The sequence below is a fragment of the Bubalus bubalis genome, chromosome 2 (assembly GCF_019923935.1).
Source record: "Bubalus bubalis isolate 160015118507 breed Murrah chromosome 2, NDDB_SH_1, whole genome shotgun sequence".
NCBI lineage: Eukaryota > Metazoa > Chordata > Mammalia > Artiodactyla > Bovidae > Bubalus > Bubalus bubalis.
This window is the reverse complement of record NC_059158.1, coordinates 22,162,852-22,178,485: the sequence shown is the minus strand read 5'-3', so window position 1 is coordinate 22,178,485 and position 15,634 is coordinate 22,162,852. Positions and strand designations below refer to the sequence as shown.

Below are 15,634 nucleotides of genomic sequence, written 5' to 3'. Positions count from 1 at the left end.
CTAACCTGAAGAATGGTTCCTTCTCTCTCAGTCACACCACCCCGCAACTCAGTGGCTGCACAAGAGGAGGGACATTTTCTAATTGCTCAGTAAGTACAGTCGTTGGGGTTTTTACTAACGTGTCCCTGGAGGGTACTCAGTGGGCCTGTTCTTCGTGGTTTCCAAGAAGGGCTAGGCCTAGGAAGACGCTTCTCAATTCAATCCTAATTGAAGGCGTCTTGGCAGGATTGGGCGCCCAGCTGAGAGGATGCCAGGAGCGGTCTTTTTTTGTTGTAATTTTCACTTATTCCCATAGGGTATTAATTTTGACTTTGTCTTCATTCTGAAGGTAAATCGAGCCTTTGTAGCCGTGATTACAAAAGACATTTCAATCCTGTTTTGCTTCTTCTTCTTTTTTTTTTTTTAAACAGGTTAATCAACCGACTGAAGAGGCATTACAATGCAAGTGTAAAATTTTGTTCAGAAAAGAAATTTGGTGTCAGGCTAAGGGTAGGAGTTTGGAGAAAAGCGGAATTTCCATTTTGCCCTAGTCTCTAACCATAACTTCTTAAAAGAAGTTACTTGGGTTTTGTACCAATGACACCACCTTTTAAATAAAATTGATGGGAAAGGCATCTTTTCATGAGTTACAGTAACAAGAATAGCCCAGATTCTCAATACTTGTAATATTTTCCTTCATCGTAAGAGCGGAGGACCACGTGGCCTAATGGATAAGGCGTCTGACTTCGGATCAGAAGATTGAGGGTTCGAATCCCTTCGTGGTTGTGGTTTCCTTTTTCACACTCCTGCTACCTTTACCCAGATATCGCCGTCCCAGCTCTCAAATCCCAAATTATAGCATCAGAGATCTCCCTGTGGGTATAAGCGGTTCAGTAAATGGGGTCGGCGCCAGCCCTCTCCATCGAGCCTTTTGTACTATAGGAGTCCTTGGTCAGGCAGGCACGCAGGTGTTGGGATTGCGAAGAGCGCCAGCCCTGGTCTTTTGGAGCCTCTTCCAGGGGGTTGGGTGGACCCAGTGAGTGAGGTGGGTGCCACAAGGCACGAATGTCAAGGAATTCTGCTCTCCTCTTCCGGCAGTGTCTGGACGTCTCTTATTTTAGCGTACGACTCTTCCGTTGGTTTTCAGGTGCCGCTCTGTACTTTGACGCTGAAAATGTTGAGATTTGCTTTTTGGAAGTCAGTTTAAATGGCGCCCCCTTTCGACAGGAAAACTTGCCACGTTTTAGAGCAGCTGGCTCCTGGTTTCACGTGGATGCCACCTGAGAGGCGCACCGTCTTTCTATAGGGTCTCAGAGACCAGCTGTGGGTTCTCCCACACATTGCGGGATGAATTAGTTGAACATTAAGCAGTATCTGAGGAGCCAGGGTTAAAACAGAAACCTGGAACCACGAGAAGAGACCAGTCAGGCAAATTATAATGAAGAGGGAGCAGCTTCTGCACAAGTGGAAAGAACGTGGTCAAATACATTTGAATATTTAGGTGTAATGGACACATTCATATAGCAATATGACGGTTCAAATTAGATTCAAGTAGGAATTGAAATTTTAAATGGTCTTAAACTATGAAATATTTTGAATTAGTTGTCAAGTCTTCCTACTGAGAAAATTACATGTCCTTCCGTTTACTACGAACTTAAGAAATAAGTCTAACCAGACACAGCTCTTCCACAGTATAGGAAAGAGAGAAAGAAAGAAAAAAAAATCCACAACTGCTCATGCCGAATGCTGTAATGATTTTTTTCTTAAACAGCTTTATCGAGGCATAATTTTATTAAACTGCATGTATTTAAACTTATAGTTTGACATATGTATAACTCATAAAACCACCACTACAAAAGAGATAATGAACACAGACACCATCCTCAAATGTTTCCTCAGGCCCTTTTGTAATATGTTCATCTGTTGCTGGATTTTGTTTGTTAGTATTTTGTTGAGAATTTTTATGTCCATGTTTATAAGAGATATTGGTCTGTAGTTTTCTTATCTCGTGATGTCTTTGTTTGACTTTAGCATCAGGGTAATCAGATCAGATCAGATCAGTCGCTCAGTCGTGTCCAACTCTTTGCAACCCCATGAATCGCAGCACGCCAGGCCTCCCTGTCCATCACCAACTCCTGGAGTTCACTCAGACTCACGTCCATCCAGTCAGTGATGCCATCCAGCCATCTCATGCTCTGTCGTCCCCTTCTCCTCTTGCCCCCAATCCCTCCCAGCATCAGAGTCTTTTCCAATGAGTCAACTCTTCGCATGAGGTGGCCAAAGTACTGGAGTTTCAGATTTAGCATCATTCCTTCCAAAGAAATCCTGGGCTGATCTCCTTCAGAATGGACTGGTTGGATCTCCTTGCAGTCCAAGGGACTCTCAAGAGTCTTCTCCAAGACCACAGTTCAAAAGCATTAATTATTTGGCTCTCAGCCTTCTTCACAGTCCAACTCTCACATCCATACATGACCACAGGAAAAACCATAGCCTTGACTAGACGGACCTTTGTTGGCAAAGTAAATGTCTCTGCTTTTGAATATGCTATCTAGGTTGGTCATAAGTTTCCTTCCAAGGAGTAAGCGTCTTTTAATTTCATGGCTGCAGTCACCATCTTTACTAATTTTGGAGCCCCAAAAAATAAAGTCTGACACTGTTTCCACTGTTTCCCCATCTATTTCCCATGAAGTGATGGGACCGGATGCCATGATCTTCGTTTTCTGAAGGTTGAGCTTTAAGTCAACTTTTTCACTCTCCATTTTCACCTTTATCAAGAGGCTTTTGAGTTCCTCTTCACTTTCTGCCATAAGGGTGATGTCATCTGCATATCTGAGGTTATTGATATTTCTCCCGGCAATCTTGATTCCAGCTTGTGCTTCTTCCAGTCCAGCGTTTCTCATGATGTACTCTGCATATAAGTTAAATAAACAGGGTAATAATGGCTTCCTTTTCCAATTTTTATGAGTTTGTAAAGAATTAATATCAATTTTTAAAAAATGGTAGAATTTAGCAGTTAAGATGTCTAGACTTGGGCTTTTCTTTATGGGTAATTTTACTCACTAAATCAATCTGTTTGCTTGTTATGGATTCTAATTCCATGCTAAATGCTTATGTCAGTCATCTACATCTTTATAACAAACCTCACCCAAATTTTGTGGGTGACTTAAAACAGCATTTAGTTTCCAATTCTGCAGGTCAGTTATCGGGCTGTGCTCAACTAGGCAATTCTTTTGTTGGTTTTGCTTGTGGTCACTCATTGATTGCAGTTTTCTGGCAGCCTGACTGGCACTAGATGGTCCAAAATGTTCCCACTCACTGTCTGGGGTGTCATGTGGAATGAATGGCTGGGATGACTGGGACTCTCTCTTCACATGATCTTCCATCTTTCAGGAAGTTAGGTAGAATTTCTTCACATGATATCTCAGGGTCCCAAGATGGCAAGAGGAGAAGTTTTAAGGCTCTTGAACCCTAATATTGAAACTCCCACAACCTCACTCCCACAACATCATTGCCACAGCATTCTATTGGCCAAATCACAAGGTCAGCTCACATACAAGGAGGGAAATAGACTCCACCTCTTGACGGTAGCTGCTGCACAATCATATTCCAAAGGGACATGCACAGTGGGAATTTGCGACAGGACTTGGTGACTGAACAACAACAATCAATCAAACAATGCTTTGTTATCTCATTTAACACTAAAAACAACACTGTGAATAGCCACTATTGATATATCTTGGTAAGTAAATTATCCGTTATCACTTCTTTACCAGTGTTAATCTGAATTGGTCTGTGAACCTTGTTTTGAACCCACATTTACCTGGTGGGCAGCTCAGGGTGGGCCAGGGAGAATGTAAGCACTCCAAAATGTAGCAGCAGCTGAAAAAGCACGGACAGTGCTGAGCATTTGAACACATGCCATTATAAATTTTTGTAAAGCCGGAGAGCTCCATGTCCTTGTCTCAGGATGACTCTGATAATGTTTAAGATAGAGAGGGTGAGATTAAGTGACCCACACACAGACTCCTGGTTCAACTCCTTTTCTGAGACTGAGTTCCTGAGTGTCTGATATATCTACAGGCAGCATGGACTTATAAAGAGTAATAAGCACCTTAGAGGAAGACCCGATGAGTAGAGAAACTGAGGAAAGCAGGTTCAAACACAGGGAAATTTCCACTGAGATACGTTTAAAAACCAAGAGCGTCCACATTTCACATAATTGACAAATCAGACGTAGTTTATTACTGTGAAACAGTCTTGGCAAGAGACAAAAGTTAAATTGCCAAAGTGTCGGAAGAAGGCAGGCACCGAAATCAGCGGGATGGTACTTAAACCATGCACGACCGTAAACAGAGAATTTGAAGACAACCCACAACGAAGCTCTAGTATGTAAATCCCAACCGTTGATCTCTTTGTGGGGACCTCAAATTTAATTTGTTTCATATGGCTAGAGAGTAGTAAAATTTGCTCCAGGTGAGGCTCGAACTCACAACCTCGGCATTGCTCACAAGTGTACTGTCTTATAAGTACCGCGCGCTAACCGATTGCGCCACTGGAGCTCCGAGAGGTAGAGGTTTGGGGAGGTGTAAGTGAATATACTTTCACAGATCAAGACTTGTTTAAGGTAGTCAATATTATGAATAAAATGGCGCCTTCTGATATGGGGTTTTCTCTTTGAATCTGATATGCAATTCACAACAGCAGTCTTTGATCAGTTGGTATCAGCCAATCTGCCGCCGTTCTCCCCACAGAGATGCAGCCGCGGTTGAGCGTCGCAGTCATCTCCATCTTGATTTTCCGCTCATACTCCCACGGCTTCTCTAAATTCAGACTTATTTGAAAGCATTTGAATGGGGAAAAAAAATTACATTGGTTCCACAAAGGCAGGAAGCTTTCCACTCAGGAGTGTGTACTCCGTCTGTAAGACCACAATGCATTTTCATTTCTCCGAATTCCCGGGGACTTTTCATCTCAGCGGGTCTACTTTCTTGCATCACCTCTGTCTCGGCTCTGCCCTGTGCTTGGCCAACTTTCCCTCTGCTTCAGATGCCACCTGTCCCACCCCGACCCAGTCACTGTTTTTTAACTTAAGAATGTTAAAATACTTTGCTATCCTGAAACATTCAGAGAGCTAATATTTCCTTTAGAAAAAGCACTGTTTTAAATGTATTAAGTTTAAATAAACTATATTAAATGCAATACAGACTAAGGAAATGAAGAAAAATAAAAAGGTGGTAAGTTGAAAATTTTCTGAAGTCTCATACTCAGAGAAATATATTTGGGTTCATTTCAGCTTTTTTCATTCTAGTTATGCATTTTGGGACAAAAGAAACTTCCACCAGATGGATCCATGGCCTGAGTGGACACACTGTGAACCGGACACACAAATTCACTTGTCACCGGACCCCCATGACCTCCATTTTAACAGAGGGGCCATGATGACACTCTGGGTCTTTCCATATAAATATTCACTTGGACCTTGTTTCCAATAGCCCTTGAAATTTGAGGGTTTTTCTCTTTATTGAGTCTATGATTGTTGAGTAAATGGTTATAAGTCCATTTAGGAAAGAAATGGGGGGAATATATTCTATATATTGTCAGTGACACTGCAGGGTCCTCAGGAATTGGCTTCTCCTTTAGTCCAAGACGTCAGATCTGAAAACTGGTTTAAGATCAGAAACTGGGCAAGGTATTGTGATTTTATTTTTAACTGGGGCAGCTACCCTCAGTCTTCTGATTATCCTTGATTTCTTCTGTGTAGACAGTAATACGCTTGTTGGCTGCCCATCTATTTTGTGTCTAGGGATGCTGTATTTTATTAACCGTCTCAACACTGTCTACAAAGTTGGCTACCTCTCTGAAATTGTCTTTCATTACATTAATTTTGCCCACCCGCACCTGGCGCATGCACATGCACACACGGACCAGATTCTGACCAGTTGAGTGCTGCTATTTCTGGCCTGAATTGCTTCAAGATCCTATAATTCCCATTGCTGTCAGTGAAGCCACTTCTGTAGCAGAATCTCGAATCACCAGCACAAGGCCAATAGAGGACACTCATCATGGAACTTCTTAGTAATGGTAGTGTCCCTCTCCCATCACATGCCTTCCCCCACCCCCAACAGAATATCCTTTGGCTCTCCTGTTACCAATTCATCTAGTGGGTTTTCCAATATTACATGGTAAATCCACTCTAGCATGTCCACTTCTTTGAGTTTTTGATCCCTTTTTCTGCCATCAATCTCAAGAGTCCTGGCATTCTTGCCACATTTAGTGAGAGCTTTTGCTGTTTTAAGCAGGAGAATCGTAACAGTATGTTGAGTTCTTGCCAGTGTATAAAAATTCTGTACTTTGGGAGAATGCTCTAGTATCAGTGTATTCTATCTACATCAACTAACTTAGCATTCTACTCTCCTTGATCCAGAACACTTAGAATTTAGTTGTGTATGGAAGGATGCCGAATGGGTGGCAGAGGTACATGTTTGTCAGAGGAGAGATCTCTGCATTTCTTCAAGGAAGAAGGACTAACTAACCCTTGATAAGGAGGATTGGGCTACTTCTAAAAAGCTCAAAGGATCTTGGGAAATCTGGAGATTGAGATGTTCTAATGCATCCTCTGGAGAAGGAAATGGCAGCCAACTCCAGTATTCTTGCCTGGGAAGTCCCATAGACCGAGAAGCCTGGCAGGCTACAGTCCATGGGGTCGCAAAGAGTCAAACATGACTTAGCGACTAATAGCAACAACAATGCATCCCACCAGATGTCTCCATCCAGTGTCTCAATATTTTGTTCTTTTCCAATTGAGGCCATGACTTAGGCATGGAAGATAATCCGGTTTGAGAATTTAACATATTTTGGAGTCCTACTATTCCTGTGATTAAATCTTGGAGCTGAACCTTAGCTTTTTTTGCCCTTGAGTTGCAGGATATAAGAGTTTTTTTATACCCTCCTATGGAGACTCTGGCTTTCACATTAGCCTTTACTTGATGGGCTTCCTTTGTGGCTCAGCTGGTAAAAGAATCTGCGTGCAATGTGGGTAGACCTGGGTTCAATCCCTGGGTTGGGAAGATTCCCCTGGAGAAGGAAAAGGCTACCCACTCCAGTATTCTGGCCTGGGTCCCAGAGAGTTGGACACAACTGAGAGACTTTCACTTTATTTGATGAGATATCATCCTCAGCATTTAATCATCTCTCTCCAAGGCATCAATTTCTTCTACTGAAGAATTCTATTACATTATAATTACCATCTCTCCCATATTTATCAAGCACCTGATACATCACATTTGCGTTTGTATATCCATCAGTACAGCATCTCAGTTCAGGTTGGGTGAAAGTTTTAAAAATTGCTACTTTGTGCCAGTGGCTGTTTGTGTTCCACCAATCCCTTTACTGCCAACCAGATGGACAATCCAGCTTCAAAAATCTCATTTTAGGGACTTTCCTGGCAGTCCAGTGGTTAAGACGCTGCACTTCCACTTCAAGGGCATGTGTTCCATCCCTGGTCAGGGAATTAACATCCCCACTTGCTGCATGGGTGTGGCCAAAAAAAAAAAAAAAACCGAAAAAAACCAAAAACAAAAAAAAACCCAAAAAACTCATCTTAGCATTTTCTTTCTCAGATACCTTTGGTACCAACTACTGTATTTTGTGTTCCCTGGAAAGACTCCAAACTGGGGATTTGCATTCAGAAACTTTACTGGGGCACTATCTCAGGGTGAACACCTGAGAAGCAACGAAGAATCAAAATTTGTCGGAGGAACAAACTGGGCTGCAGTGCAAGTGCAAAAGGGCATTTGCCTACTCCTGGGGGTCTCCGCCGCTGGAATGGGCCCTTTAGATGTGTCCTGAGTTGAGAAGTCAGATCTTGGCTGTTATACCTCTCATAGACCAATAATTGGATATAGGGTGCCCTTGGAAATGAAATGTGACCTTGACCTGAGACAATTCCTAAAGAGGGGTGACAGTTGAGAGTCATCAGGTAACAACCTTCCAAGGATCTAGGAAGGTAAATCTTCTATCCAAAGGGTCTAGGTATTTAGTCAATACACTATCTGTGACAGTCACAGTGAGGAAGAAGACAGAGAAAAAATGAGTTTGAGTTCCAGATAGGATTTGAAAACAACCACAGGTTCCAGATACTGTAGGAAACATTTTATTGGAGATAGTTGCAGGGCTGGTTCTGAAGCTAAGGGTTCTAGGGTTGAGAAGGGAAAGCCTATCTTTCAAAGGATGTTCTGCCCAAGTATCATAATCTGAATACACTAAAGATCAGACAGAGGAAAATTTTTGTAGGGTCCGAATTAAAAAGAGGCTCTGACTGCCACTGTCATGGAGATACTCTTCCCTTGATGTAAGGCGATTTCTTGCTCCCACTCTATCTAAGGCTCCTACAAAAGAGTGACACATCAGTGGAGGCAGGGATGGGTGGGGTGTCATGGAAAAAGACTGATCTGAAAATCTTTGGGAATTGACTTTAAATGTTTCTTCTAGGGGAAGACAAATGTTATGAAGTAGAACTTAAATTGTATGGCTATGCACCACATTGTCAATTCTACACATTTAGGGTAGAGAAAGAAGGAAAACTCAGAATGTGTAGGAACATTCTTTTTCAGGATATCATGCCAAATTGACCTATCCTCATGGATGAATGATTTTCCTTTGATATATATACATATGTGTGTAGATATATATATCTACACATATATACTGTGCTTAGTCGCTCAGTCATATCTGACTCTTTGCAACTCCATGGACTGCAGCCTGCCAGGTTCCTCTGTCCATGGGGATTCTCCAGGCAAGAATACTGCAGTGGGTTGCCAGGCCCTCCTCTAGGGAGGTATATATCTATATCTATATCTATATATTTTATTAAACTTGTTAACAGATAGCTGAGGGTTTAGGGTTTCCATTCTTTTCTCTTACCCACATACTCGTGCAGGGGGAAATAGTAGTAGCCTTCCGAACATAAATCTACTTGATAGAGAGTGGGAATTTTGGCACTATATGTGATTTAGTCAAGTGGAGGGCATTTAGGAAGAGAATGTAGAGAAAAGATTTTGTTTTTAAACAGATCTTCAGGTAAAGAAGCAGGATGGCTCCTGCCCCCAACTTGATCTTCTTATTTGGTTTTGAACTGTTTCATGTATGCCAGAATATCTGACTTGACTGTACTGACTGGAGTCCGATGAAACCAGCGCATGACAGGGACGCCATCAGGTCCCACTAGGAACTTTTCAAAATTCCAACGAATGTCATGGACCATGATGGGTTCCCAGGATATATGTTTGATTGAGCCCATAATCTCAGAAGGGTGAGGACAGGATTGCTGCAGCAGAGAGATGGAAAAAAGAAATGACGGAATCATTTCTGCTCATGGATGATCCAGGCTATTTTCACCCACAGATACTCCACTTCCTCTTATGTTGAGATATTTTCATTTCCTATGATTCTTAATATATTGTCTGAATCACAACCATGCTAACTACCAAGAAGGTTGTAGATATTATAGCAAAGGTCTATTCCCTCTTTCTGCTTCTCCCTGTGACCCTGTCACAAAATCCTGTTCCTATGAATGAGATATGTCACCTCTCTAGCTTTCAATTTCCTTTTCTACAAAAGGAATAGATTAGAACGTGGTTTCCTAGATCTTGATGCTCCGTGGGCCAGTCATCTTTCGAAAATACCTTTTGGGGGCCAATATGGAGTTCCAATATTTTGTTTTGAAAAACAAGAAAAAAATTTTAAAACACCATTATTCATTTAGTTTTAAAGAGATAATTATAAGAATAAATTACATATGTGTCCTAATCTTAGAATAAAGGGCAGCTCTATAAATCAGTTGATGTTTATGAAACCCTCCTTACATTGCCCTGTTTTTTCAGTATATATAAAAATCTCAACATGGGTCAACCTTGGCCCACAGTCCAGCATTTAAGAACACTGAACTCTGATGATCTTTAAGGGCCCTTCTCAGCTCTCACGTTCTCTGTATCTAAGAGCCAGTGTTTCATAAAAGGCACTTATTACGTTGTATTACATCTGCCATTTTTTTTTTTTTGTCTTCTCCAGTGTGAACTCATCAAGGAACAGGGACTGCGTCTGTTCATTTTTACACCCTTATTGTTTAGCAAACTGCCTTATAGATAGCAGGCACTCAACAAATGTTCCTTGAATGAATGAATGTCAATGAACAAAAGAGAGTGGTCCCAGTGAAAGTACACAGTGCTTTGTACCACAAAGCCAGAGCATCACAGATACTAACAAATTTAACCCTAGTCCCTATGCTTATAAGGAGATCTCTTCCAAAGAGTCCAACCCCTCCTCCAGGCATGAGCCCTTGTGTCCATTTCTACCACACCAACTCTACATTAGGAATATTAAGGAAGAAGCAGCTTAGGTCAGTAATTAGCTCACCTTTAAGAAGGTGAAGACTTTCTGCTCTGTTTCACCATTCACATTCCCTTTCTCAAACAGCTGGAAATTAGGTACGTATCCTCCTCCTGGACGGACATACCTGTAATGAACCATAATGTTCCCAGGAAGCTCCAGAATATGAGAGAAAATTATAATAGGGTACCAGGATTTGAGGTTACGAAAAAGGGGAAACAGATGTGGAGATATAGAAAACAGGGCGGGGAAGGGAAAATAAGACCATTGATAAACTTTGGGCTCCCTGACACTTTATTTTTCTCTGTTCCACATGCTGTCACTGTCTCCCATCTGTATTGTTTCTGTACCAGCAACACCAGGAGCTATTTCTGTGCTCCCACTCCTCCACCATCCATCCAGGTCTCACTTCCCAGGGAAGGGGAAAGCATCTCTGACACTGCCAGACTCACATCAGTGGAGGCCAAATTTAAAATCAGTTAGTAGGTACCCAAGCCTATTAACCCACTGCCCATCCTGGAAGTCCCCAACATGGAAGTGCCTCTGGAAATGGAGGAAAGATAGACAGAGACAGATCTCTATAGGGTTTTAAGTATGCACTTACTTCAGTCCTGGAAGAATTTCTGAGTTTTCTCCTGGTTCTTGCTTTCCAAATTGGTTACAGGGAAATCCCAACACAACTAGGCCAAAGGGCTTCAGCTCCTCCTGTAGTGCATTCAGTTCTATGGGTAGAGAATGGACAATATGGTGGCCTGGCCAGAGAGCCTGCCTTGTGTATATAGACAGAGTGATCCTTGGAAATACTCATTTTACAGAGGGAAAAACAGAGGTCCAGGAAAAGGGGAAAATATCTAAGTCAGAAAGACTGTTCACGGCAGGGCTGAAATGAGATACTAGATCTCCAGACATGTATGCAAAAACCCTTGTTATAGTGCAGTATTTCCCAAATCTGCAGCACATCAGAATCAGATGGGGCCTTTCCTTAAAAATAGGGATGCCCAGATTCCTTTCCAGAAGTTCTTCTGGTTACATTATTCTGAGGTGGCTCCCCAGTCATCTTTATTATTCTAAAGCTCACCAGATCACTGCTGGTGGGATTGTAAAATGGTATAACTGTTATGGAAAATAATATGGAGGTTTCTTAAACAATTAAAAATAGAACTACCATAAAGCAGCAGTCCCAATTCTGGGCATATATGATAAGAATTGAAAACAATCTCAGAGAGATATTTGCACATCCATGTTCACAGGAGCACTATACATAAAAATCAAGAGGTGGAAGCAACCCAAATGTCCATTGATGGATGAATGCATAAACAAAATGTGGTATATCCATTTACAATGGAATATTATTCAGTCTTAAAATGGAAGGAACTTTTGTCACATGTTACAACATGAATGAATCTTTATGCTAAGTGAAATAAACCAGTCATGAAAAGACAAATACTGCAGGTAAGACAAATACATGTGGTATCTAAAGTAGTCAATTTATAGAAACAGAAGGTACAATAGTGGTTACCAGTGGCTGAGGGAAAGGAGAAAGGGGAGCTGTTATTTAATGGATACAGAGTTTCAGTTTTGCAAGATAGAAAAGTTCTAGACATTTGTTTCACAACAATGAATATTTTTAACACTGCTGAACAGTCTTCTTAAAAGATGGTTAAGATGGTAAATTTTGTATTTGTCTTTTTGTACCACAATTTAAAAATTAAAATTTTAATTTCATTTCATTTTAATTTTAAACAAAACCACATTTAAACATCACTGACCATCAGTTTGCCTTCCCTGATTGGTTAATTGGTAGGTTGAATCTTTTTTTTTTTTTTAAAGGAAAAGACACGCACATGAGAATGGACTTCTCTCCTCTTCACAGGCTAGTTCACCCTGGGTGGAGTGGGGGTAAATCTGACAGGGGCAAAAAGAACCAGAGAAATTTCAAGTTGAGTTTTCTAGTGTTCTTTAACAATCTTCAGGATGTTAAAGATGCATTCTCCCTAAAAACCCTCACTGATATACCAAAACACAAGCTTCCAATTGCCTTCTTCCCCAAGTTTTTCAGGTTGTTTCCCCGGACTTTTATAATCATCTTTTCATCCTTTGGGGGCCAGACCTCTTCAGTTCCGTAACAAACACTAGCCAGTCCCTAACTGAACAGTCTGCTCAGGCAACAGTGTCAACTGATACCTCCTCTGAGTCCTTTCATTTTTATTTTCTGCAATATAAGATTGCTTTCCTATTTCCACATGGTTCCTAAGTACTTTTCCTCACATCCTCCCCTCTTGTCTTTAGTCACTATAGATAATAACTCCTCTAGGAAACAGACTATTAATTAGGAAACCTGTCTTCCAGTTCTTGAGAAACTATTCCCCAGTTCTTGCACCTATTACATACAGAGTTGGAACTGAATAAATTGATTTTAAAAATCCCTAAAGCTGGCAAAATGAAGTATGGTCCAATAGAATATTATTCAATCTTAAAACAGAGGGAGAAAATGATCCAAACTCCAAGGTATCTTATTAATTAAAAAAAGCAAATTGGCAGGTTTTATTTATTACTTGTTTGGAGAAGGAAATGGCAACCCACTCCAGTATTCTTGCCTGGAGAATCCCATGGACAGGGGAGCCTGGCAGGTACAGTCCATGAGTCAAAAAGAGTCGGACATGACTGAGTGATTATCATCATCATCATTTATTATATGTCATCAATTGATAGAAAAGTAAAAAAAAAAAGAACACATATATATTTTGTAAACATGATAATACTGGTCATCAGAAGGGAAGGGAAAGAAATGAAAAGACCTTTTACTCTAAACTTTTTTATTCCTTTAATTTTTAGCCTTGTGAATATAGTTCAGTTCAGTTCAGTACCTATTCAAAATATAATAATGAAAAACTTAAAAATGAAGTTCTTATTAGTTCAAATATAAGAAAGGCATCTATTTCTGATAAAAATTAGTCCTGTTCATTATTTTTTGGCTTTTAATCAATATGGCCTAAGATATGAGAAAGATAACATTCTACCCTGAATAATGCACAGAGAGGGGAAAAAGCTACACCTAAAGGAGGTGCTGAGGTTGGAGAGGAAGCGTTCGCCTCTCTTATGGTCTCCTCTCCAGCCCTCGCTCCAGTTAAATGTGCTCCAGGTATAAAACCCTTTTTGCTTTTCCCTGTCTTTGTAAGTTACCTGGAAAAGTCTCAAAAACATCAATCCTGCCTCGTATATTTGCCAAGAAGACTTGAATCTTCAGAGAGACTGCTAGCTCTCAAATACATTATTGGTTCTCCTGGAAATCTCAGGAGCAAAGCAGAGGCAGGACGTAGGACGGGGTCAGCAAACGTTTTCTGTGAAGGTCCAGATTAGTCATTTCAGATGGCCTCTGCCACCAACACTCATACTGCTCAACTCTGTCTTGCAGCATAATATCAACCAGAGACAATCTGCAAATGAGTGGTCATGGCTGTGTTCAATAAAACTTTATTTACAAAATTAGGCTGACTGGATTTGCCCTGTGGACCATAGTTTGCTGACTCCTGACATTAGGGAATAAAGTCACTTGATCATGAGTATTTATTTTGATATATAGAATATAAAATTAGAATATAATACCAATATGACTTAAAATATAACAAGCTGGAAAATTAGTCCCAAGGAAATTTGGCTATGAACTCTTACCAGGATATTGAGCTGTCAGACCACAATAGGTGGCCACATTGACAAAAAGGACATGCTTGCCCACATATTGCTTGAACTGAATGTGTTCCTTTCCATTAAGAGTGAAAGCGTCATAATCATAGATGGTGCCTTTCACATCTTTGTAGCAATCCATCTGGAAGATTTTAAAAAATCATGATTTTAGTAATAATAATTCCTAATGTCAGTATAATCTTTCAAACCATTCAAAGAACAATACATATATTAACTGAGATCCAGAAAACAAATACGAGTCATCTAATGTGTCAATGACAAGATTGAAAGTAGGTCTTGTGACTTGAAAGGCAGTGGTATTTTTGAGGAACAGGCAGTCAAGTCTCTTTATTATCTTTGCAGAGGTAAAATACCAGGAACTGCTTGGATGAATGGAAAAAAGCAGAGATTCATGAGCTGGAATGGGATGGCCTGGAAGTAAGTGGAGTCAAACTGAAAAGCATACTGCCTTTCTTGCTTCTCTGAAAATGAAACTACCCCTTGTCTCTGGGTTGAAGGCATCTTGCCAGGATTCCCTCAGTGGAGAGAAGGTTTTTAATTGCCCAAGTATTTCAGGATAACCTTATTACTTCTTTAACTTTCCCTAGGTCCTCTGACTTCCTGCCCAACTCATCAGCATGGTGGAGTGGAAAGAGCTCTAGCTGGGAATCAGAAGCTTGCTCTATTGTTAGAGTTCCTTGTGATCCTGGGAAATTTTCATCCTTGGCCCTCAGTTTCCCCACTGGTAAAAATGAAGACATTTTTCTAGATTCCTATTAGATCCTGAAAGTCTTCCAGGTTTAACATTCTAAAATCTAATATTACTCCTACCTTGAGTAGTTTTCTCTCTCAATGCACTCTTACTCATATGATGGTCTTATAAGCCAATACTATGAAATTCTAACTTTTGGTAGCTGCCAGGAAAAGAGATGGAGAGCTCAAAAATCCATCTGTAAGCAGGTCACTAAACTGTGTCTGGCAGCATCCAACTTATCACATGCCCAACTCCTTACCCATCATGCTCTAGCTATCTAATACCTACCTTCACCACCAGCTCCATCTACCTTAATCCTTATCCAATCTGTGGAACATATTTGAGCAAAGTTCCACATAATAGAAATAAGTTCAGCATGAAATTTTCATTGCCTGTCCTTGGGTTAAATTCCTCTACAGGCAGATCTCATCTTCTCTCTCCTCTGTCTTTTCCATGCAGTGTCCATGCAGTACCCAAAATATGCTGACTCCACAGGGCTCGCCAGCACATCCTGATTTCCTTCCCTACATCAGGGAAGCTGCTACAAATGGCTTCTGGAGTATAGGGAATGTAAAATCCCAAAGTATGAAAAGAAAGCTAACATCCAAACCACCCAGTCAGAAAAAGGCAGAGAGGTACTGACCAGAGAAAGGAGGGAAGGACATAATCTAATAAGAAAGGTCCAGACTTAAACTAGGATTAAACTAGACTCCCTGGAAATGCAAGGACTATAAAAGATTTTAATCAGACACCATCTGCCCCACCTAAAGGAGTGATCCAACACAAAACCAAACCAAACTCTACCACTGATTCTATCCCTAGCACACTTAG

The 15,634-nt window shown here is 40.8% G+C and overlaps 1 protein-coding gene and 2 non-coding genes across 3 annotated transcripts; 1 reads left to right on the top strand and 2 right to left on the bottom strand.

Annotated features, from left to right (window-relative positions):
• The first annotated feature begins 692 nt into the window (after positions 1 to 692).
• Positions 693 to 765, top strand: TRNAR-UCG. Its single transcript has one exon. It is a non-coding gene; the product is annotated as a tRNA-Arg (tRNA).
• Positions 766 to 4,444: 3,679 nt separating this feature from the next.
• On the bottom strand, positions 4,445 to 4,538 carry TRNAI-UAU. Its single transcript has 2 exons — positions 4,501 to 4,538; positions 4,445 to 4,480 (listed from the first exon to the last, which is right to left on the bottom strand). It is a non-coding gene; the product is annotated as a tRNA-Ile (tRNA).
• Positions 4,539 to 8,831: 4,293 nt separating this feature from the next.
• LOC102415716 (epididymal secretory glutathione peroxidase) lies at positions 8,832 to 15,109 on the bottom strand. Its single transcript, XM_044924909.2, has 5 exons — positions 15,092 to 15,109; positions 14,038 to 14,191; positions 10,970 to 11,087; positions 10,393 to 10,492; positions 8,832 to 9,304 (listed from the first exon to the last, which is right to left on the bottom strand). The coding sequence occupies exons 1-5, from the start codon at positions 15,107 to 15,109 to the stop codon at positions 9,098 to 9,100; spliced, it is 597 nt and encodes a 198-aa protein (XP_044780844.2). The 3' UTR covers positions 8,832 to 9,097.
• Positions 15,110 to 15,634: the final 525 nt, after the last annotated feature.

Coding starts and splice junctions, on each gene's coding strand:
- LOC102415716 (XM_044924909.2), bottom strand. Junction 10,493..10,969: donor GAAATTCTTCCAGGACTGAA/GTAAGTGCATAC, acceptor GGTTCATTACAG/GTATGTCCGTCCAGGAGGAG. Junction 9,305..10,392: donor AAGTCTTCACCTTCTTAAAG/GTGAGCTAATTA, acceptor TCTCTGCTGCAG/CAATCCTGTCCTCACCCTTC.